Raw genomic sequence first — 26,300 nt, 5'->3', positions numbered from 1 at the left:
GCTGGTGCACTGGGATGACCCAGAGAGATGGTATGGGGAGAGAGGTGGGAGGGGGGTTCAGGATTGGGAACATGTGTACACCTGTGGCAAATTCATGTTGATGTATGGCAAAACCAATACAATATTGTAAAGTAAAAAACAAACAAACAAAAAAACCAAAATAAAATCTGAGAAAAAAAAAAAAAAGAAAGAAAAACTATCACACACTCTGAGCTCTCTGAGACTGAATTGCTTCTTCTTCCACAATACAATCCTCAAACTCTTCCCACAGAAAAGCTATAAAAAAACAAACATATGACCTCTCTGGACTTCCAAAATAATGTGTTCATTGTTTTCTAATGGAAGAGAGGTACAACAAAATATAGTACATGGTGGAATATATCCACAAGAAAATATCCATTATTTTATTCTTATTCTACATACTTTTTTATAAGTTTATAAAAGTGGAAAAAGATGAATCAAAAAAAATGAAAAAGGATGAATGGTTAACAGATAAGAAATCATTTTATGTCACATTCTCACAGTTATGATAGGTATTCAGTTCAACTCCTTACTAAGGCTGACTACATATGTGTTAAGTATCAGGCACCTACATTAGACACTGGAAATAACATACACAGTATGTTCCTGGAAAAGTTTTTATAAGATCTAGAGTTTTCATGAGACAAGTAATAAGATGGCATTAAAGATCAAGATAATTTTTTCTCAAGAAAACATTAAGGTGCTTTCTATATTTGGTCTATAGGTAGTTTTAGAAAATCGCTTCATAAAGAAATAGAATCTGCTAAAAAAATATCTGGAGACCAATAAGTCTTAACTCCTAAATCTGACTCCTAGAAGCCTGCCTCATTAATGCATATGTGGTATTTGTAGCTCTTGTTTGCAAGTGGAGAGTTAAGAATTATTCTTTTAAAATCTTAAAAGAAGAAAATAAAATGTTATGGTCATGAAAATAAATATACTTAAATATAAAGTAGTTGATAACAAAAGGATATTCAAATGGTCATATATGCTTCCAATGAAGTTAAAATAGCTTTAATTCTTTAATCTAAAGATCACTTATGACTATTCCAGAGGGGGAGAAAGCTTCAGTCATCAAAAAATATTTTTCAATAAAATATTTTCAATAAATATTGCTATATTAATACAGCAAATATAACCACATATAAAGGTAGACATATTCCAGAAAAAAAGGCTTCAATTTTAATAACTATCATTATAACTAAATTCAATATACAGGACTGTATATAACATTGCATTACTTATTCGTTACACCACATTCCTCTCTTAAAAAAAAAAGTTCATGAGGATCAATTCCACTTCTTGAATAGACTCCCACTAGACAGAAAAGTGATGTATTGAAATTGAAGTAGTTTTCAATTTAAGTAGAATAAATTGAAGACACATCTTGTTTTAAAAAAATCTAAAGCCAAGTAATATAAAGTAGGCTAAAGTCTCAAAGTTTCATTGGTAGAAACACCAATAATCAGACAAAAGCTCCCTAGATGATGAAACTATTTTACTTGAAATGAACGGAAAGATCAATGTAACAATTTTCAGTTTCATGTATTAAATAATTGCTTCTTTTTCTTCAGCACCCGCTTTTGATGTGCACTGTCATTAATTGTTTATAGTAATTTGTCATACATAATGTCTTTGCTTCAAATTGCCATAAATATAATTAACTTTTATAAATAGTTAAATAACTTTTTTATGTTTGACAGATAAAAATTAAAATATATAAAGTATAAAATAAAAGTTTAAAATATCTTCTGAAGTACATTAAAAATATTCAGCACAGAAAGTATTAGCACAAGCATTAGAAAGTCTTATAAGTTATGACTAAATACAGGTAAGATGAGACTGTGAAACAATACAGGATATCAAGATGACATTGTAATTGTGGACTTAAAAAAAAAATTATATGAAAATTTACTCCAGGAATTTAGGATTTATTGCTCTATCCTAGAAGATATTTAGAGGGCAAAAGGCCTAAATAGAGTAGCTGTTCTCGATCCAGAGACGAACAAGAAAATCATATCAGTAGTTTGAGATTTTGAGTTTTGAGAAATGATGCTTAGAAACAAGACTATACAAACAATAAATACTATGGGAAAGAGACCATCATGACTACATTTCATTTCAATGAACTAAATGCCAACAACATGAAAATACTTCTTAACTCTGACTCTTTCAATGATAGTCTTATTATTTTTATATGCCAACCTCTACATTTTGTATAGAACAGTTTTAACATGAAATTCAATTTTAATAATAATTCCTAGTTAGAGGACTCACAAAACCAGAGGGATTTTAGTACTAAATCTAAATTAGCATAAGTATTTAACAAACTTCTTAATTTATCAAATTTATCACCAAGAGGGGAATTGTCAATTATGCATATACCAAATTATATCATTACAGTGCAGCTTTGGGACAGTTAATCATGAACCTTCAGTAATCATGAATAACTAGTGAACATTTGGCAATCTGAGAGCAATAACATAAACAAGAAAGGTAATCGCATCAGAACAAGAGAGGTTTCAGAGAAGCTCACAGGCAGTGAACCATGCCATCTCTGATGATTAAACCAGAAAAGAAAAAAAAAAAGTTAAATAGACAGACACATATTAATATTCAATTCTTTTTCTGTGCTGAAGGTCTCATGGCAAAAGGACCTGTCCACTGATTAGGATATTTTACTTTGTAACAACTGGCATTTTCTTTTTTAACAATGGAATAATGACAAGTAATTAGGGAACATTATCTCATAATAGGAAAACAGTGAATTCTGAATAATGTGCCACACAGACAAGGTAGCTGCACTATAGTCAGGGCATAATTTCACTTCTGCAATCATTGATAATATAGAGATTATTCAAATATTGTATGCCAACAAAATGTTCTATCTTAAAGAGGGTCAGGGGGTTGAGATCATTATTACCTCAGCTATTGTTATAGAATCTGGATACAGCGTGTGAACCAAATGATTTGCCAACATGATGTAAGTCAAAGCATCTTCATCTACTTGTAGTCCAAAATACTCATGGTAATCACCTGAAAAATTCTCACCTGGAAAACAGAAAACCAATATGGATGCATTATGTTAGTGTGCAGGTCTTAACTCTGCACAAATGCCACCCTCCCTCCAAATTAGTTGGTTTATATCAGTTTTGTTATCAGAGCAAAGCATAATGGACCTTGATACCACATAATGCTATTAGTAACTATATGATCTAACTTAAAAAGTACCGGATAACTACATTCAAAGTTCAGACAATCCTGCAATTCAACTTTTGTTTTACAAAAGCAAACAAAATCTCTGTGATTTAAATTTTTAAGTCAATTTGAACTGAAATGTCCAGCACAAAATAAAATACCAGAGATTTATAAACTTTAATTTTTAGATAACTTTTTTGGTCACACTGAGATCTTAATATTAGATAGCTCCTATTTGATTCCTCTGAAGGCAAGCAAATAGGAAAGCCATCATAAAATTGAGACAAAATGTTTATATTATTTAAAATATGGCTAGAATTTATGGAGTATGGATTTCCTATGATGACAAAAACAGTTTAATATCCCTCAACTTCTTTCTACCACCACTTGCCCCATCTCCTGATTTTGATTGGTTATAGTATATTTCACTTACTGGTATTATACTATTAATTTTCTATTCTTTCAGCTGTTTACTATTATTTTTAATTAAGTCTACTTAGTGCTGAATGCCTGCCTTTTTCCCTGCTGATTTCTTATATATAAGTTCTTTATTTTGACTCCTTTTTTTCAGTTTGCTTGATTCTATCATTGAAGGGTATTTTTACGTGGATTATTCAATTTCTTTCAAATGTATCCTTCAATGGCAATTCAAATATCCAATTCTCAAGTCACAGTTTCTATCCATAAGAATTTTGCAGACAGTGCTGTGGCAATGGAATAGTATGAGCTCAGCCATTTTTTTTTTCATTTATGCAGGTAAATTACTTTTTCTTCAAGATATTACTGGATGAAGTTTTCTTTATCACAGAATTTTATAAATTAAACACTCTGTGTCTATGTTAATAGTGTCATCTCAGATTTCTTCTGGTATATTATATAATTTTTTGCAGTTTCAATTTTATTTTCATCTTCATCTCAAAGATGAGAAACATGCTAAATAACTCAGTGTTTTTCTTTCCATTTTTTGAGCTCTACCCATAAGAAGTATATACCATATCCATAGATATCAGTTCATTTTCCCAACTCCACAATTCTTTGGAAAACACCTAGCCCTCAGCAGAGGAAGTTCTGAAGAGGCAGGCATGTAGGTGCTTTAATCTAGGAAAAGATCTTTCTTGAATTTTATCATGATTGCCTTTTTCATCTCCAAAGTCAGCTTCTCTCCAAAGTGGAAGGTATCATCGAAATCTGTCATGTTTCACAGATTCAACTTGCTCCCTAAAAATATTTCATGGGGAGGGGAGTAGGTAGCACCATGAATAAGAGCAGATAACAGGAGATTTTGACTGTAGCAGCTTTTCTTGGCAGTTACATTTTGATTTCTAAAGTCTCTATCATGGATTGATTGTTGTCAGTAAATTGTTGTTATTGTTTAGTCACTAAGTCATGTCTGACTCTTTGTGACCACATGGACTGGTGCCCGCCAACTCCTCAGTTTATGGGATTTCCCAGGCAAGAGTTGGTTGCCATTTCCTTCTCCAGGGGACATTCCCAATCCATAGATTGAATCCAAGTCTCTTGTTTGGCAGGCTGATTCTTTACCCTGAGCCACCTGGGAAGCCCCCAGGTGAATATAGATACATATTTTTATTTAAAACATATGTACCTGTTTTTCTGAGGGTTTAGCCAAACAGACAAGGCCTACCACACTTCAGAAGGTTGTAAAAAATATTTGAGTAAATGTTATAAAAACAATGTATTTCCTACAACAAAGTTTTAATGCAGAAGAAATTAAAATGAGATATCTACACAAGCATTATTTTTATACCACCCAAGAGATCTTCTGAAAGCAGTTTACAGAGTTAAGTGAGATAATAGTTAAATAACTATTTTCATATACTTATGCTATATCCTTTCATATACTTATGTTATACTAAATAACATTTTCATATACATACTTTGAGTCACTTTGTTCTGATATATAGAGGATTTTTAAAAGATTTAATTAAAATTTCGATTTTGAGATAACTGTAGATTGTGTGTGCTTGTTCAGTGCATTTGACTCTGCAAACACATGGACTGTAGCCCGCCAGGCCCCTCTGTCTGTGGGATGTTCCAGATAAGAATACTGGAGTGGGTTGCTATTTTCTCCTCCAGGGGATCTTCCCAATACAGAGATGGAACTCGTATTGGTAGGTTATTCAAGCCATCTGGGAAGCCACAGTTATATGAAATAACATACAGTGCTCCAAAATCCCACTCCAGTACTCTTGCTTGGAAAATCCCATGGACAGAGGAGCCTGGTGGGCGGCAGTCCATGGGTTTGCTAAGAGTCGGACATGACTGAGCGACTTCACTCTCACTTTTCACTTTCATGCATCAGAGAATGAAATGGCAACCCAGTCCAGTGTTCTTGCCTGGAGAATCCCAGGGACGGCGGAGCCTGGTGGGCTGCCGTCTATGGGGTCACACAGAGTCGGACATGACTGAAGTGACTTAGCAGCAGCAGCAGCAGCTCCAAAATCACTGCAGATGGTGACTGCAGCCATGAAATTAAAAGATGCTTACTCCTTGGAAGGAAAGTTATGACCAACCTAGATAGTATATTCAAAAGCAGAGATATTACTTTGCCAACAAAGGTCCATCTAGTCAAGGCTATGGTTTTTCCAATGGTCATGTATGGATGTGAGAGTTGGACTGTGAAGAAAGCTGAGAGCCGAGGAATTGATGGTTTTAAACTGTGGTGCTGGAGAAGACTCTTGAGAGTCCCTTGGACTGCAAGGAAATCCAACCAGTCCATCCTAAAGGAGACCAGTCCTGGGTGTTCATTGGAAGGACTGATGCTGAGGCTGAAACTCCAAAACTTTGGCCACCTCATGCGAAGAGTTGACTCATTGGAAAAAACCCTAATGCTGGGAGGGATTGGAGGCAGGAGGAGAAGGGGACGACAGAGGATGAGATGGCTGGATGGCATCACCGACTCGACACACATGAGTTTGAGTGAACTCCGGGAGTTGGTGATGGACAGGGAGGCCTGGCGTTCTGTGATTCATGAGGTCGCAAAGAGTCGGACATGACTGACCTACTGAACTGAACTGAACTAAACTGAACTAATCCTATGTAGACTTTACTTGTTTTCCCAACATTTAAAACGCCATGGTGTAATAGCATTTTCAATGGGAACATATGAAAAGCCATGGTGTAATATCCCAGCCAAGGTACTGGTATTATACAGTCAGGATATAAAATTACATCACAGGTAGCTCACCTGATATCCTTTTATAATGAGATCTACCTTCCTCCTGCCTTTTCACCACGGTCCTTAACCCTTGATGATGACTGATTTTCTCTATTTATTTTGTCACTACAAGCATGATACATAAAAGTAATCATATTATATATATGTCCTCTTTTGAAACAAGGTTTTTTCCCTGTCAGCAAAATCCTCTAAAAATTAATCCAAATTTTTAATATGTATCAATATTGTTACTGTTTATTGCTAAGTAGAATTTCATGCTATGGCTATACCACATTTTTTAACCATTCATCTATTAAAGAATACCTGGTTTGTTTCCAGGTATTAGTTATGAACAAGGTTGCTAAATATTGGGTCATTAAAAAACAATAATTTTTCTACATGTTATCTATTGAAGGATTAGGATTCTATGATTCCACTTATTTGTACAACTTTTAAACTGAAGGTCTCTAATCCATAGTTTTAATTACAAATTAATTTATAATTTAATTTTAACTGAGCACATTTATATTTAAAATGTATACATTTATCTTCAATGTTTAATATGCAAATGAACCTATACATTAACAAATGTTCTCATTTATTAATTTGTTATTTATTTTTCATTACAATTGCTGTCATTTTCACAGCCTGAGACTGGTATAATCAATTATATCCTTAAAAAATTTTTTTAAAAGAATGCCACATATTAAGGTTAGCATATTAAGTAGAAATATTTCAAAGAAAATCATTACCCTTTATTTACTTATAAAAAGTATTTATACCTGACTTCCTGCCAAAAAGCAATCAGAAGTGATTAGAGACATAAAAGACCTAGTAAAAATCAAGCCAACAATAATGGTCATTGTAGCAATGTAACTGAATCCTAAGCCTGGTTGTAATCTTCCAGTAAAAATATAAAATAAAATCATTAGTTACATCTGGAATGTATCAGGTTACCTACCTATTCCATGGTGATGATAGAGCATTGATGTAACACCGTCAAAACGAAATCCATCAAAGCCATACTCTTCCAACCACCATCTTATGTTTGACAGAAGAAATCTTAAAACTTCCCAGCTAAAATAACAGATAAATACACTTTTAGGCATAATGTATAGAGCATTTTCCTTGTTATACATCCTTTGCTAAGAATAATAATTAAAATCAAAATTACTATCTTAGGAGTCATGATGTTCAAAGAAATATACCATATAAACACCAGAAAACTACTAACATTTACCTCATTTGTTTGATGAAATTCATTCTAAAAGGAAAACCTGTTAAATTTCTTTAACTAAAAAATCACTCAATGGCTGAGAAAAACTAAGAAAAAAATGGACCAGTCTGGTCCAAAGTGCAGGAACACTGTGTTGCTCAGTGCTCCATCCTCAGCAAGCATACAGTGACCACTACATAGTAGTGGTTACCCCAAAAATATCTATTACTTATTTCTGAATTTTCATCAAGATTTTTCATGTAAAATAACCACAGTTACATATATTCTTCTTTTAGAAAACCTAATTTCATTATCAGTAGAAAACTACCTTCAGCCTTCAGTGTTTGCTTAAAATATTTCCTTATTCTACAGTTTCAAACAGATACAGTTTAGAATAAAAATTAAAAGAAAAAGAGACTCCTGAAATCAACCTGCACTTACTAGACCTGCTTTGTGAGGGTACAAGAAAGAGACCTAATTACTAGAGAATAGATGTTTAATAAAGTAAAAAGTTCTACAAGTTAAAGAGTCTTATACCCATAAAAACAGAAAGAAAAACAAAGAACAGTTATAACTCAATTAAAAACGCCACATGAAATAAGTCTATTTCGGACAATTGAAAAGAGGGCATCATCAATTAGTATTTTTTTTTTTAGTCGTACAGTTATGGTTGAGTTCTCTATCTCATTATAACTATGGTTTTAAGACTTTAATACCTCATTTAGCTTAATGACAAAGCAGTAAGAGTGTACACAATTCCTTAACCCACTTGAAATTTATGTATTTTTTTTAACCTTCCATATATTAAAGAGCAATCTGACCTAAGTGGAGATTAAGTCATCACAATCAATTCCAGAATTGTAAATCTAAACTCTGTAGTAAAATGAGTATTGTTGGTAATTAACTGCTTTAGATAAGTTACTTTGAATTTTGAAAACTTACTCAAAGTTAAAAGAGAAAAAAACAAAACAGAAATCCAAACAATCCAATAGGTATGAAAGGGGGCCAGGAGATTCTAGATTGTTAGGCCAAGCCATGGTGAAGGCAGAATGAATATTAATTTAAGGCTTAAAAAAACAATTTCTGTTTAACAAAAAGAAATGAACAGATCAAAACTGTTCTATTTTACATAGAAATTTCTAATATCTATATTTTTTACTTTTTAATTAATAACCTTTTTCTTTCAGAGCAGTTTTGGGAGTGAAAATCACTCAGTCATGTCCAACTCTTTGTGACCCATTTCCAACTCTTTGGGACTATACAGCCCATGGAATTCTCCAGGCTACAATACTGGAGTGGATAGCCTTTCCCTTCTCCAGGAGATCCTCCTAACCCAGGGATTGAACTCAGGTCTTCCACATTGCAGATGGACTCTTTACAGGCTGAGCCATAAGGAAGCAGTTTTGAGTTCACTGCAAAAATTGAAAGGAAGTATACATCTATACTCTTTTTTAACAAGTGTGCTCCATGAGAATTTCAGGAAAAAAGTCTTGAATAAATGTGCATACTGACAACTCATCCTTAACAATGTTTTGAAAAGGACAGACTTTCCTAATTTGTCCATTTGATTAGTAATATATATTTTACTTCTGAAATGTAAACTGAAAGCTACTTTTAGCTCAAAATACCTCAGAGTAGGAACAAAATCTGTTTAAATAGGAAATCTCTTGGGCAGATTTATGAAGATATGAATATGTAAACCAGAGATCACAAACTGTCCCTGGGCCTGATCTGACATGCACTACTGTTTTGTTTATCTTGCAGAGGATAGGGACCCCTGAACAACAGAGGTTTGAACTGCATAGGTCTACTTATATTTTTTAATAAATATAGAGTCATCCCTCTATAATCTCAGATTTTGCATCCTTGGCTAAAGAGGGACCATTGTATTCATTGTACTATGCCATATGCCGTATAATCAAAACTATGGTTTTTCTAGTAGTCATGTATGGATGTGAGACTTGAACCATAAAAAGGCTGAGTGCTAAAGAACTGATGCTTTTGAACTGAGGTGATAGAGAAGACTCTTGAGAGTCCCTTGGACTACAAGGAGGTCAAGCCAGTCAATTGTAAAAAATATCAATTTTGAATATTGACTGGAAGGACAGTTGCTGAGGTTGAAACTCCAATACTTTGGCCACCTGATGTGAAGAACTGATTCATTGGAAAAGACCCTGATGCTGGGAAAGATTGAGGGCAGGAGGAGAAGGGGATGACAAAGGATGAAATTGTTGGATGGCATCACCAATTCAATGGATATAAGTCTGAGCAAGCTCCAGAAGATAGTGAAGTACAGGGAAGTCTGGCATGCTGCAGTGCATGGGGTGGGAAAAACTCGGACACAACTGAGCAACTGAACAACAATAACGCCATTTTATATAAGGGACTTGAGCATTGATGGATCTTGCTATATGGTGGGGCTCCTGGAATCAATCCCTTGAAGGTCCTGAGGGACAACTGTGCTATAAATTTTTCAGTTTGATTATCTAAAGATGACATATGTACTTTTGGGGTCCTTTCAGTCGTATCACACCACATTCTCATATCAACCTTATTGATTCATTTACATCAATCCAGCTTGGACTGGTGGACATGTTCTATCAACTTCTAACATAAATGTCATGGACAAAATGTTTCCAAGGTAGATACACTGAAATGGGAAAATAGTGTCCTAATATCTACAAAGATAAAAGAAGTAAAAAAGTCAATGATATTACAATTCAAAGTACAAAACAAGATGATGTCAATTTAATAATTTTAAAAAATGCCTGCCCAATATCACATAGTTGATTAAAGGCAGAGTTACCAAATATCCTATTGAATCCTATTACCACAGTATTTAATCTACCCTCTTCCTGTCCAAAAGGTGTTATGTTGCTGTTGTTTAGTCGCTAACTCATGTCTGATTCTTTGCAACTCCATGGACTGCAGCATGCCAAGTTTCCCTGTCCTTCACCGTTTCCCAGAGTTTGTTTAAATTCATGTTGATTGAATTGGTGATGCGATCTAACCATCTCATCCTCTGCTGGCCCCTTCTCCTTCTGCCTTCAATCTTTCCTAGCATCAGGGTCTTTTCCAATCAGGAATCCATCTCCCTGACCATGGATCAAACTCATGCCCTCTGCCTTGGGAGCTCAGAGTCTAAGCCACTGAACCACCAGGGAAGTCCCAAAAGGAGTTATAAAACTGCATTTAACATACTTAGCTGTAACAATGTGAGTAGACAGATTCTTGGTATGAATAAATAGAAACAGAATTTCCTGTGGTAATGAGAAATAATAATGAAAATGGAACATTTAATTAAAAAGTTCAAATGAGTTTAAAAAATACTAACTTCTATTTCTCTAAAAGGGCTTCCTGGATGGCCCAGTGGTAAAGAATCTGCCTTCCAATGCAAGAGACGCAGGAGACATCGGTTTAGTCCCTGGGTCGGTAAGATCCCCTGGAGGAGGAAATGGCAACCCACTCCAGTATTCTTGCCTGGAAAATCCCAAGGACAGAGGAGCCTGGTGGGCTACTGGTTCATGGGGTCGCAAAGAGTCAGACGTAACTGAGCACACAGCATAATGAAACATTGCTCTAAAATGTTCTTGTTCAGGTGCTAAGCCATGTCTGACCCAATGGACTGTAGCCATCACGCTCCTCTGTCCATGGTATTTTCCAGGCAAGAATACTAGAGCAGGTTGCCATTTCCTATTCCAGGGGATCTCCCAGACCCTATTCAGGGATTGAATCTGCGTCTCTTGAGTCTCCTGCATTGGCAGGTGTGTTCATTACCACTAGTGTCACCTGGGAAGCCCAGGTAACCAGAACTATATACATGAGTAAATGCATGGCCCCGATCCAGAAATTAAACTTGAAAAAGAGCAGGTTATAGAGAGGTAACAGTATCACTGCAACAAAGATGAAACTTTCTTTTTCGTTTTTCTTACACTATGTAAACTTCCAACTTAAGGTTGACAATGTATTTAATTATTATATAAATATATCTATTCCAAGTCACTGAAGTTAAATTACAAGAGGACAGCTGGGATGGGGGTCTTCTAGACAATCTCCAGATTTCGTGATTCATTGGGAAGACCTATGGAACTTAGCATATACGCATGTTCATGGCTATGATTTATACATACAGTAGGATAAAAAGCATAATGGGCAAAGAGAAAGGTGCATGCATGGGGCAAAGGTCAGAGGAGTCTAGATGTAAGCTTCCAAGAGCCCTTGTCTCCTGATGGAATCATACTTAATTCCTCTAACAACATACTGTCACAACACTTGTGGAATGCTGTCTACCAGGGAAGCTCATTAGAGACTCAGTTCTCAGCAATTTTAAAGGGGGCTAGTGCAATGACACGCCACTCTAGTACTCTTGCCTGGAAAATCCTATGGATGGAGGAGCCTGGTAGGCTGCAGTCCATGGGGTCGCTAAGAGTCGGATACAACTGAGCGACTTCACTTTCACTTTTCCCTTTCATGGATTGGAGAAGCAAATGGAAACCCACTCCAGGGTTCTTGCCTGGAGAATCCCAGGGACAGGGGAGCGTGGTGGGCTGCTGTCTATGGGGTCGCACAGAGTCGGACATGGCTGAAGTGACTTAGCAGCAGCAGTGAAATCTTACATATATGTTAAAAATCTAAATATAAAGGACCTCCAATGTGAGGTACTCCTCTTTTGCACCCTACCTTCCAACAGTTACATGAATGATGAACTTATTAAGCTTATACATGAATGAAATAGTTCACTGAATCTAAGATCTGCCTTTTAAATAGAACACCAGAACAAGTTTAAGGAATATATACTAGTGAAAATATAAATTTCTGAAAGATGTCTATTACTATTTCTACTATCATAAATTTCAAACTCAGCACCCATAAAGTGCATTTTCCTTCTTTGAGGGGGCTGGGAAGAAGAGCCCATGATGTATTCCAAATTATGACTGAATTACAAATATTACTCAATGAGCTCTGCAGTAATAAATGAACTGAATCATCTCAATTGAATGGTTTGCCTTGAGTCAAAGTAGGAAAATGTCTGGCAAAGGGTACAATAAAAAAGGCAATTTACTTTTTCTATTTCAAAATGTCATCAGACAGCCTGTAACACAGTTGATATATCCAGTTGATTAGAGTCCCATAAAAATTTAAAGCAGAATTTAAGAGCACTGTTTTACTTGGTATGTTATAGCAGACAAGGTAGGACTTTGATTTTAAGATTATTCCATTTATACAAAGCCTTTAAAGTCTATTCATAGAAACCACAAAATAGCCTAGTTGCCAAACAATTGGAAGAGTTAGATGTTAACATTTAGAAGGGGATGCTAACAAGTACATATTGAGAAGCCAGCTTGAATGTATTTGAGAAGTAACCTATTTTAGTTATTAGTTTTCTATCTTATATCAATTAGCATATAAATTAGAAACAAACACTATGTCATCTATACTACCTAAGATCAATTGATTGGCTTACTCATGTATTTTATGAAGCAAAAAAAAAAAAAAAAAAAAAAAAAATTCAAAAACTGAAATGCAGCTGACTTTCCTGTAAATCATAACTACTAAAACTGTTTAAATCACAGGTGTCTGATATAGAAACTGAATATATCAATGAATAATATATATATTTACGGATTTCTGGCAATCAAAATAATCAGGATTCTAATTGGTGTGGATGTCTGAAATATCAACCTGTAATCAAGTAATAGGAATTTATTAAGAAAATTTTGTCACACACAGATAATTCTAATATTAAGATTTTTAGGAAATATCCCTAAAATCAAAACTGTTGATTGTCTCACATCTTGCAAATGAACTTTACAACGAAACAAAATATAGTCAAATTTTCTTGGCAAGCAAGTATAATCAGACGTAACAATATTTATTAGATGTAGTTACATTTTCTAATTCAAAACTATTTGTGGACTGTTGTATTTATTTCTGGTCCTGAGTAACTTCTAGGATTTTCAAAATCAGCAACTTATTCCACTAGATGTTACTAATTGTACTAATATTGCATAGTAACAAGTAGGAGACATTCAGTTCAGTTCAGTTCAGTGGCTCAGTTGTGTCTGACTCTTTGTGACCCCATGAATTGCAGCATGCCAGGCCTCCCTGTCCATCACCAACTCCCAGAGTTCACTCAGACTCACGTCCATCGAGTCGGTGATGCCATCCAGCCATCTCATCCTCAGTCGTCCCCTTCTCCTCCTGCCCCCAATCCCTCCCAGCATCAGAGTCTTTTCCATGAGTCAACTCTTCTCATGAGGTGACCAAAGTACTGGAGTTTCAGCTTTAGCATCATTCCTTCCAAAGAAATCCCAGGGTTGATCTCCTTCAGAATGGACTGGTTGGATCTCCTTGTAGTCCAAGGGACTCTCAACAGTCTTCTGCAACACCACAGTTCAAAAGCATCAATTCTTCGGTGCTCAGCTTTCTTCACAGTCCAACTCTCACATCCATACATGACCACTGGAAAAACCATAGCCTTGACTAGACGGACCTTTGTTGGCAAAGTAGTCCCTGCTTTTGAATATACTATCTAGGTTGGTCATAACTTTCCTTCCAACATTACTAAGTAGTATATTCCTCTTAGCTATTACACAGTCTTTGAAGCTGAATTACTATTTAAAAAGTACATCATAAAACCATGAAGCAAAAGTTACATGTTTTGATCTGGGTATTTCAACTGAGGCAGCAGATTGACCTTGAACAAAGAAAGCACTTTCAGGTTGTTGTTGTTGTTTTTTAATTTTTTTACAGAAAAGGTATGGCATGTCAAATAGAAGGACAGAGTCTTAAATCATAATGAAAATAACACTTTCTTAAAGGAAGATATTCTAAAACGTCACCACTGAAAAGCAGGTAATATCTTACTATCTACACTATTAAAAATTTTTTTTAAACTTCATCTGTCACTATAGTTTTAATTAAATTAGACAATAAAGGGAAAATGCTTTTTACCTTATCAACAAATTATACTGTCAGTCAACTAGAATTTATTGAGAAATTCTTTTAAAGGCGAAAAAGTACAAAAAGTGATTATTCATATCTAATACAATATAATAGTATCAACTATTCAATATAGTAAAATGTATCTGGGTCTTTAGAAATAGAATTATATTATAGCTACTGTATATATTAATTTTAAATAACATTAGGTAGCAAAAAGCACATGACTATAATGAGACAAAAATATTAATTCAACTACTAAAAGTCTGTAATAATATAAATTTCAAAACATGATTTTTATTATAAAATATGGTTTTGAAGTTTTCTTTCCAATATCACATTTTTTATTTCAACTTATATAACTTTATTTTATTTAAATTAATATACAGTTTAATCATATTATATCCACTGAGCCCTGGTTATCTAAATTCATTATTACAATAAAACAGTTTCTTTCCCTTAAGGCCTAAATTGTACTTAGCTTATTAAATACCGAATTAAAATTAACTCCATTTATATTATCTATAAGTCTAATCAGGTATTCTCTAGGAAATAAGTAGGAATGGATAGCAATTTAACTTTTATATGCTAAATGATTCCAATTATACTTTTACTAAAATAAGAATTCAAGTTGAGAAATTTTCAAGTCTCCTTTTTCTCTAAATTTATATTCTTAACAAGCTTGGTTGTCTGCTCAAGTAAGATGAGAAAAAGGTACACTTTACAGGAAGTGTGTATGTACGTGCATAGGGCTGGGAAGCGGAATGGTAAGGGACCTTCAGTGAAAGTAAAAGTTTTTCAGTCTGACACAGGAAAACAAATAAATCTAAAGTAACTAACAATCCTCTATGATAATGATTACAATGTGATTAAGAAATTAATAAATTTTCATATTACTTATTTTTAAATTGATTTATATTTCTCTGCCTTCTCACAAAAATTTCAAAGCATTAGAGCAGATAAAATATACTATTAACATTTGGAGAAAATTTAGAAACATCTTTTTCAAAGTGGAGGGCCCCCCAAAGCTGAGCAATTCAAGGTCCAGAAAGCAGAAAGCCAAGTTAAATTATCTCCTATAATGAAACATAAGGGAGGTCTTACATGAAATTTTTACATGTTTCATCTGAACAATCACTGCTTTTTTACACAACAAATCACTATAGGTTAGCTAATGACATATACAGATAGGTATATGTCATTATAGGTATACAAATATGCGTCCATCTTTTTCAAACAAGATTAAAAATTCTACCTTATATATAAAATGAAGATAATTACTGCTTCAGATCAAAACTGACAGTAACTTAAAAATATATAGATATACATTACTGACAAATATTAAACTACAATTGGTAATTAGCTTTTAAAAACTTATTTTAATGGTAAAAGTTTGGAAATACTATTCACCTATCAATATTTCTCCTTTTTTAGTTTTTCCCTTCTGATTGATTTATTTCTCATAGATTAACTGTAATGATAATAGTTCTACTGTAGAAAAAAACATTCATGATTTGATAATTTTCCATCATCTTATTAAAATTTGTAATTAGATATGTAATGTTTATTTACTTATATTTAGCCAGCTTCATTTCAAAAGACTGACTTGAGACAAATTAAAGATAAGTACATATAAACAGCATCAGAAGTAAAGGAGAAGAATATAAGCTACAGAGAACACAGGTCTGTAGATAAATAAATATAAAGCATCTGGGAATTAATTTTCTTTCCTAAATAATTTCCAAAATAATTATGACTTTATAGACTCTACTGACTATAAGAGGATTTTCCTTGACTATTCCCCTTAAATAACAAATATTTTAAGATCATATTCAGGAGAAATATTCTTTTAGTCTATATAAAGTTATAGATATTTACAATACTAAAGTTGCAGTGCAGCAGTGCATTAAGTAGACAAGCACTCCGGGCAGATGAAGAGCTGCAGTAGCACGGGGACAGATAAAGCAGAAGGAAAAGAACAGCACCTATTAACAGTTCTTCAGGAAACTGTGTGTACATGCCTCTGTGGGTGTGTGTTCTGAAAGTGGAAAATTGAAGCAAACTTTATGGGAAGCTGCTATTTAATCATATTTAAATTTCAACTACATCTCCTTCAGCAGTTTTCAAATTTGTACTAATCTTGCTAATTACTATATAGTTCTTTAATGTCCATTTGTACACATTCCTACAAACAAAGGGAGTTAGCATTTAGTGCTTTGGCTAGAATAGAACAGAAATCATGGGTATTACATAGAAAAGAGAAAGAAGTTCAAATTCTCAGAGTGTCCACTGATTTCTAGTCCTCACATATTACACAGTCTCACTTGCCAAGGCTGTAACATCAACTGTGTATTTCATGGTTGGAGAATCTGAGATTTTCAAAAGTTAAATAAAATGCTCAAGGTCACTCAACTAATAAACACAGGCGGAACTCAATGTTCTGAGTCCAAAATCTCAACTCTTAAGTATACTATGATAGCATGACTATGTGTGAATAACTTTTTATTTTTGGCAATTTCCTTGGGTCAACAATTTTTTAAAACCACATACTCACAGCACAAACATGTGGTCATGTCAGTTGTATAAGTTTAGGCAAGGCAAATAACTTTTCCAGGCCTCAGTTTTCTCAACTGCAAAATGGAAGATAATTTTAGCACACTCCTGAAAGGGGATTAAATAAGATAATGTGTCTAATGTGATTAGCAGTGTCTAAGATACAGCAGGATAGATTAAGGAGAGCACCTACTAGATGATAAGATATTTTAAATGTATTCTAATACTTATAATATCTTTCCATACTGAAAATAAATTTTCTAAAATAAGCCTTTTTTCTAGTGGACTCAGCAAGTGAGTTGTTACACACTCTTTAGTAGATTCTGACTTCCATGGCCATCACCCTAAGCCTTATTTTTTAATTCTGCATCTACTTTTTTCTGGAATAGTGTGGTGCATTCAACAAATATTTCTTGTGTATCTGCTTTGTGTCAGGCTCAGTGCTAAGTGCTGGTGATACAGTCGTGAATGGGAAGCATACAATACTCATTGCATGGAGTTTTGTGTCTAATGGGGGAGACAGACATTTTACAAATAACACAATGCATTTAATTACAACAGCGACTGATAACACAGAAAAAAGTATGGTAGTATTACACTCCAATGAGAAAGGATCTGTTAATACAGTATGGAAAAGGAAGTGAAGCCCCTCAAAAAAATTACATTGAAGGTGGAGGTCTACAGGATAAACTGGACAATATATCATCCAAACTTATTGGAGATCAGCTTAAACTTAGTTCAGAAGAACTGTCAATCACTTCTGACAGGCACAGCAGGAATATATTTGTATAATATACTATCAGTTCTGAAGTGTAACTTTTAATATGGGCCTCCTTTCAAAATCAATTCTAATACTGTCCATACAATCACATTTTATGGAATGCTATCTAAAATATTAGTCATCAAATAAACAGGCGAGAGCCAAGAAAAAATAAGAAAGAAACAGTTTTATGTGGGAATTCTGTGAATGAACTCTTAATATATTATTTATTTCTTTGAGTCATATTTCTCCAGAATTTTCTCTTCTATTTATTTATTTAACTTGGTCAATAAATTTATTATTGTCCTCATCCAAAAAAATCTTCATAGAAAATTATGCTTTGGTTTATCAGCTCCAGTGGCCCGTTCCTGAGCTCTGTGTAGGCTTACCTTCTTCTAAGCTACTCTTTCTTCTGGACATTTGACACTCTGAGATGGTTCTACATCTTCTTTTAACCTTCTTTCTTGGGCTTCTTCTTATGAGGAGACGTTTCTTTGCTACAGCATCATGAGCTTTCTTAGGTATCTCCTCAGTCATATCTAGAGTCACATTGTTCTTTATGTACTGAGAGAATTATTTCTTGTAAGCATCTTCATCTTCTTCAATCAGGTAACATGTATAATCTGCAACTTCCCAAACTATGATGTGCTTCCAGTGTCCTACAAAGGATTCCTTGCTTTCTGAATCATAATCAGAGGGATAGACAAGTCTTCATCCACATCTCCCTTCAGGACCCCAAACCTTTACTTTAAGTAGTAGTTCTGGCAGCCCTGCATCCAAATAGCAGGTGAAGGCACCAGGTTGACCATGAATGGTCTCCATGTTGTATCCATCTTCAGTCACCCCCACTTGTCCTTCACAGATCTTGTCCACACCAAACTTAGTGAGAAGTCTGAGGGTCAGCAGGAGGCTAGTCGAACAGGTCACAGGATAATTTTTCAGGGCAGCCTTCACACCATATTTTGGAAGCTCACAAGCATAAGCCACACAAAGTATCATACCTCCTTCTATATTGAAGAAGCAATCTGACAAATGGTATCTCTGTTGGTTATGTGAACTACCACCCTGTATCTGGGTGCGTTGTACTTGTTTATATCCTGGATTACCAAGCATTTCTGAGCATAGTAATCAGATTTACCCTCTCATCTTCCTCCCAATTTCACTTGGTGTCTCTTGAAATAGGCCTTATTCTTGATACCTTTAGCAAACCCCATCCTGAAGTGAACTGAACATAGACCAGACCAAAAGGTTTATTACATTAAATAATGTGTTTTAGGCAATAACAGAATTCTAGATGATAGGAGAAAATAAACATACATACTAAGGAATGCAACCATTCAGCACCTCCCAAAAACAAATATAAGAATTGTCCATTAGTCTTCTATCCCCAAATTCTACATATTACTCAAGTCTTACCATAAGCTTCACGAAATCTCCCTGACAATTCTTTAGTTAGCATGAAAGACACCAGGAGATAAACCAGTTCTTGTAACCAGTCTTCCTAACACAACCATAAATGTCTATGTGATAGAAATCATGTCCTATACCTTTTTAAAAAAATTAATTTTAAATAAATTGACCTGAACTGAATAATGTACATAGAAAGCTAAGAAATAAAATTCAACATCAAATTAATAATGTACATAGAAAGCTAAGAAACTCAAATAAAATTCAACATCAACTCTGAAACAGTAAAAAACAACAACAAAAAAGAAACCAATATACATCACTTAAGAAATTGTTTTCAGAGTAACTGAAATAGGAAATGGAAATTAAGAAAAAGAACTCTTATCTACATTGGAATAAATGCAACTTAAAGTTTATAGTATCAATACTTTAGATACCCACAAATGTGGCTATATAATTTGTATGGTGTAGGCTTCTAGAAAGATATTTTCATAAAGAAAACTAAACAAGAAATTATTTGGAATGCTCAAATAAGATTATCCGCTTCTTTTTTTCACCCATAGTTTACAATCCCTGTTTAGGGGCCTTTTACAACATGTTTACCACTATGAAAAGTCAAATCATTAAACTCTTCACTAATCATATTTCCTTATTAATGCATAAATTTGTGTAAGTTTTAACACACGTGGGCATTCATCCAAACATACCCCAATTAAAAAAATAATAATATATTCCGCCTCTAGTGAAAACAAATTCAGATTGGTCTGCATGTATAGCCTACATTGAAATAAGAATGCTTATGATTAAATATTGAAAATTTCCCCAAACGTTATATAAATCTCTGGTGACGACAGCAAAAGAAAGAAACCACAAAAATATCAGTATCCTTAAGGAACCATCAGCTTCTTTTTGTTTGCTCCAGTTATAAATTTTGCATCTGTGCATTGCTGCCTAGATTTTCAAAGGGTTCTGCAATAATTAATTTAACAGTCTACCCATGTTGCTGTAATATAGCCAAGAACTTTTACATATATATAATTTATAATATCCGTATGAAGGACAGATTGAGATCCAGGTTGAGATGGGACTTATTTAAAAATAAGGGTTGGGTCACTCTGACTGGGCAGGATTTTGACCTGAATGGGGGATAAAAATCCAGTCTACGGCCCTGGTTACAAGGTCTGATATGATCAAGCACCAGTTTAATACTGTGATTAGCCGCCTTCCACTGAGTACCAGCTATAGTGGCCTTCTTTCTGTTCCTTAAGCACAACCAAGCTTAACTTAGCCCTAAGATCTTCACATCTCTGCTTGGAATTCTCTGCCCGAGTTGGACCCAAGCTCAAATATCAAGCAGATTTTAATCAAATATGACCTTTGAGAGAATTTTTCTATCCACCCAGGGATCATATATATATACATATAAACTATGTCTTAAGCAAGGAATGTTATAATCATGTTCATCTATGACTAGTTTTATATTAGCTCCTAAAGTCCCTTGGATCTAAGTCTGCTACTTTTACTAAAATTAGCTTTTGTTGATGAAAATCATCCATTTGGATACTTGAATGTCAGCAGGTTATGGCTCATAAGATCACCAGTGGTTTCTTGGGTTGCTGGTTAACTCACCCTTGTCAAACTACTCTCTCCACCAAGAGGGAATCTGCAGCCTAAACACTATGTTCTGCTTGTCTATTATACACAGATTAGGAGCTATGCCCCATTGAAAACAAACACAAAAAGCAGACAAAACAAACCTTTGCACAATGTGAAAGTAAGGAGAGGCACTATCGAGTTCAATCCACTGTGCTTCTTCTCTAGAAAATCGTTCTTGAGAGAGATTTTATTTAAAAATATGAATTCTACATGGTATTCTTTGATTAAATTAGGCATTTGAGGAAAAGCTACTTATTTGGGCATCTTCTCCCTTTCAGAAAATCACTCTCAAACTACACTTTCAATACATTTTTCAACCTGCACTAAAGGCCATGGAGTAGGTTTGTGACATCTGCTTTTTCGTTGGCATGTATACTGTCATTGTGAACAGGTCCAACTACAAGACTCAACAACCCCACAAACAACAAACAACATGAGATAACCATCAGAGTCATGATAAATCTGCTAGCTCCTAAAGAGATATGTCTCCTTTGGCTGCTGCCAGTCTGCCTTCTGGGGAGACAGGGGAAGAACAGAATACTACCCTTCAATGGGAATCTATAATGAGTCACATGCTTTATCCATATAATCCTATTTAACCTTTTCTTTCCACTCATATTAAGGGCTATCATACTCTAACTATAGATTAGGAAACGAAAACAAGAGATTTTATGTGATTTACCAAAATCACCTGGACAGACAAGTGAAGGACTGGAACACTTGTACAGATCTGCCTGACCTTCCTCCATCCAAAATGGCCAAAATCTTTAAAGTCAGGCAAACTTTATCCACAGACACAGCAACTATACTAATTATTATAGCTCATATATTTCCTTGCCTCCCAAATTATCTTTTAATTTTTGTTGCCTACATTTTTTGTTTTTGTTTTTGTTTTTTGCTTTCTCTTATTATCATCCATATTATTAGCATATCAGTGTAGCTCATGAAATTTTGGCTGTATCACAGGAATTTTACAGAGGAGCAATGTGCCACTCCACTTGTCATTTTAAGTTGCCATTTTCAGAGTCCATTTGCTCATGGATGTTTCTTTTAATAATTACCATGACAATGTATTTCATTGTTGATATTATTGATTGCTAATGGCCAAACCTACTTTGAAAATAATCATAATATTAGAATTTTTAATGCAGATATTAGATACTATAAATATATAAATTGCTCACAGTTCAGTTCAGTTCAGTCGCTCAGTCATGTCCAACTCTTTGTGACCCCATGAATCACAGCACGCCAGGCCTCCCTGTCCACCACCAACTCCCAGAGTTCACTCAGACTCACGTCCATCAAGTCAGTGATGCCATCCAGCCATCTCATCCTCTGTCGTCCCCTTCTCCTCCTGCCCTCAATCCCTCCCAGCATCAGAGTCTTTTCCAATGAGTCAACTCTTCTCATGAGGTGGCCAAAGTACTGGAGTTTCAGCTTTAGCATCATTCCTTCCAAAGAAATCCCAGGGCTGATCTCCTTCAGAATGGACTGGTTGGATCTCCTTGCGGTCCAAGGGACTCTCAAGAGTCTTCTCCAACACTACAGTTCAAAAGCATCAATTCTTTGGCACTCAGCCTTCTTCACAGTCCAACTCTCACATCCGTACATGACTACTGGAAAAACCATAGCCTTGACTAGACAGACCTTAGTCAGCAAAGTAATGTCTCTACTTTTGAATACAGACCACAAATAGTGTAAATTTGGCACTTTGACTTGTCACTAACATAAAAATGTGATTCAAATTCATTCACAGCCAGTTACATGAAGGATAAAGGGGGGGGGAGGAGAGAGAAAGGATATAAAATTTAATAAAGATGAAAAGAAAATGTGAGCAGAGAATGAAATAGGCACATAAGCAGAAATGTCCAGAAAAACAAAGCTATACACAAAACTGAGTATTACTCTGAAGTATAAATTTGTATCCTAATTTGCTGATTTTTCACAACTGTCATGACATCCCATGTTATATGTCTGGCCCATTGGTTCAAACTGACCTTCGTTCCACTACAGCCATAGCAGTACCAAGCGAGCAAGCATGTCTGTACACAATGCTTCCAGATCTGTCCATCACCATCCAAGAATATAATTCCTTGACCTTTGATAGAGCAAGCTAATCAAAGTTCAGAGATCCTTTGTTTCATAGATACTTGTTAGTCTTTGGCAACAGATGACTTTATGAAAAGTGTGTCTCTTTTAAAGATGAAAGAGGAATATCCAGTTGAAGACAATTGCATTTTGTGAATATTTGTCATGTTTACAGATAAAAGGCCTACATTTGTTTCTCATAATCCATAAATACTTCATAAGGAAAGGCCTCTTTGAAGGCTTATGATCATATTACAAGGCAATATGATTCTGATTAATTGAGATTGCCTATATATTTCCACTGTAGCCTTTAAGAGACAAAAGTTTGAAAGTGGCCCAATGGCCTCTAAAGTGCTGTCATCACAATGGCTGGCTGAGGGAAAATGCAATAGCTCTTCGACGCCCCAGTGTTTGTGGGTAACACCTGTGATGGCAGGTGGCTCTTCATGAAAAGCAAAGCACCACTTTCCTCTTCAGTGGTGACCACTGTGTTCCACAGCAGGTCAGTGGACCAGGGTGTTTCAAGTTCAGGTTTATACTTGTGAAGAACTGGATTGTGAGCACTAACAAGTTCCCAATTTAGCCTGTTAAAAACATTTAAAAAAATGGTCTGCTTTCCCTCCCTTAACATACATTTTCTTTTACTAAGTATAGCAGGAGATTTAATCTAGTGACCTTTCAGAATTCAATTTAAATTTAAATGATAAATTTTAAGATTTTTCAACTAAACATGTATTGAGGTTAGAAAAAATAGTAATCTTCCCAGTATACTCCAGGGAGAATAAACGAGGTAAAACAAACCAAAAAAATGAAAAAGAAGTATCACTGAAAGAGTGATTTTTTTTTCCCCCATTACCTGGTACACACATTATTTACAAGGTGAGAGACAGAACCAAACCAAATCTTAATATGCTCAAGGTATTTTACAATTGCACTTTTCAGGTATAAAATGAATAGAAAACAGCATGGATACATTGCAGGCCTGCAATAGCTAGGAAATTTATGACTAAAATGTAATATGATATAGTCAGAACTCATCTGGTATATTAAATTTAGGATTCCAAATCTAAGAGGGATATAGACAAATTCAAGTTTGTTAATAAATAAGAATTCACAACCACGTAATGCAATAGGAAAAACAATTGGGGAGAAAATAGAAATACACATTCTGCAAATAGAAAGAGCCCCAGGGTATTATACTCAAAGGCACACCATGTAGAAAAGTGATTGTATCTGTTTTGTGTGTGTCCATGGGTTATAAAATGATAGACAGATTTTTAACTCAATATTACAACAAATTTCCTAATGGAGAAACCTATTCAAATATGGAATGGGCTACCTCATGAGATGGGTTTCACAGTACTGAAGACATCTAAGAGCAAGCAGAAACAGAGATGCTAAAGAAAAGATTGAAGATTAAACTATGTTACTGAGGTCTCTTAAAAGACTTGAGTCTATGAATTTTCCAGTGAAGAATTGTCTACAATGGAAGAGACTGATAAAGAGAGCATCTCAGAATAAAATAAATAGCAACATACAATAAATAACATCATCTAGTAGCAGAAGTAAATGTAACTAAAAACAAGGTGACAAGTTTGAATTGTGAAAACCAGGATGTTACTGATGACATTTCTAGAAAAACAATGTATTGAGAAAAGAACAATGATCTGCATTAGGTTTGGTGAAAAACAAACATTATCACAAATCTCAATAAAATGTGTTCACCAGTACTAATCCAGCACTGATGGGAAGAAAGAAATACTAGTTGGTAAATCCAAATTCTCCACTTATTACAGGTTGTAGTAGCACCAATCAGGCAGAAATGGTCCATAAGATGCTTACTTTACTGAGATTACATATTGTCTAGAACCAAGCAATGTTTATAGTGTTAATTTCATGATCACTTTAAAAATCCTTAAAATTACTTACTTGAATTCAAAAAAACTTTAGAATAAAACAAAGGTGACTTTCCTACTGAACACAAGGGTCCTGACTAACTTTTAAGGCATATACTCCATCTAATAGTATTAGATCATTTTTTAAATATGAGGTTAGTGTGAGCGTGATCCCTATACTCAGTCTAAGTTATAGAGGGGGATTGTAAACTCTAAAGTTGAGGATTAGTTCAAGTCACGGTGATTTTAGTGGGCACTGATGTTTTAAGACTGCAAAAGCAGCAGATGTCCTGATCTGACTATTTAAACAAAAATTACTTTAAAAATTATTTGAAAAATTATTACCTGTGTCAATCCACTTTTTAAAATGAAGACTACTTTCAAATACCCAGCAGAGGTAATAATAAATAGTTTTTAACATTTTCATGTACTTTACTTGAGCTAATGTGTTTCTTATGTAAAGAGGTTTCTAAAAAGATTTAATTAAACTCTTGATTTTGAGATAATTGGAGATTATCATGCAGCTACATAAAATAACAGGGAGAGATCCTGTGTAGACTTCACCAGTTTCCCCAGATTTTAACATCTGAAAAGCTAGGGTACAATATACTAGCCAAGGTGTGGCACTGATACACTCAATATACAAAATTACATCACAGGTGGCTCTTCTGATAGCCTTTTACATTCACACTGCAAAAGAAACACCTTAACTAATGTTCTCTTAGAAATCTCTGAACTTGTATATGAGATACTTTTAAAAACATGACCCTTCAATTTATATAAAAATAATGAGAATATATCTATAATGTTTCCATATGAATTTAAAAAAAACATGGTGGTTTTATGGTCTTCTCCTATGTCTGTCCATGTTGAAATCAGCATTAAAAAAAAATCAATATATGATATATATATTTATAATTAAATTTATAATTACAGGTTATTATACTAATTAAATAAAATTGATAATTAGATTGCTTATTACTGTATTTAAGTACATATTTCCATATTCTTATATTTATATAAAATTATTTATACATCAAAATAATCATAGCAGTTAATTATATGCCATGATAGATATATGACAGGGGATAGGATGGCAGATTGGAACTTATAGGTTATTTAACACAACAAACATTTCATTGGGGTGGGTAAGATAAGTATATGATAAAATTGTGACTTTATGTGGAATGGAGAAAAATTATAAAGTAAATAATTATTTATGTAATTGAAAATTATTCTCTAGGTTAGAGACTTTCACATTTAAAAATTCTTTAGGGAGTTAATTAAAATAGAAAAAGTCATCACTTCACAAAAATAAGATCAAGAGATTTAATTTTTGGCTTTGCATGTTTATTTTGACATTTTTAACTGCATTTTAATATGAGG

General features: G+C 34.4%; 1 protein-coding gene and 1 pseudogene across 1 annotated transcript in view; both read right to left on the bottom strand.

The window, feature by feature from the left end:
• GBE1 (1,4-alpha-glucan branching enzyme 1) overlaps positions 1–26,300 on the bottom strand; it is a 302,682-nt gene that overhangs the window by 91,352 nt on the left and 185,030 nt on the right. Inside the window, exons 8-9 of the mRNA XM_040226994.1 lie at positions 7,359–7,474; positions 2,945–3,072 (exon numbers count right to left, since the gene is read on the bottom strand). Of these exons, the coding sequence (XP_040082928.1) occupies positions 2,945–3,072; positions 7,359–7,474 (244 nt within the window). The remainder of the gene's footprint in view (positions 1–2,944; positions 3,073–7,358; positions 7,475–26,300) is intronic.
• On the bottom strand, positions 18,135–19,453 carry LOC120853259 (annotated as a pseudogene).

The sequence above is a fragment of the Oryx dammah genome, unplaced genomic scaffold, assembly GCF_014754425.2.
Source record: "Oryx dammah isolate SB20612 unplaced genomic scaffold, SCBI_Odam_1.1 HiC_scaffold_2, whole genome shotgun sequence".
Lineage (NCBI taxonomy): Eukaryota > Metazoa > Chordata > Mammalia > Artiodactyla > Bovidae > Oryx > Oryx dammah.
The sequence above is the reverse complement of the archived record's forward strand: the minus strand, read 5'-3'. Positions and strand labels throughout refer to the sequence as shown.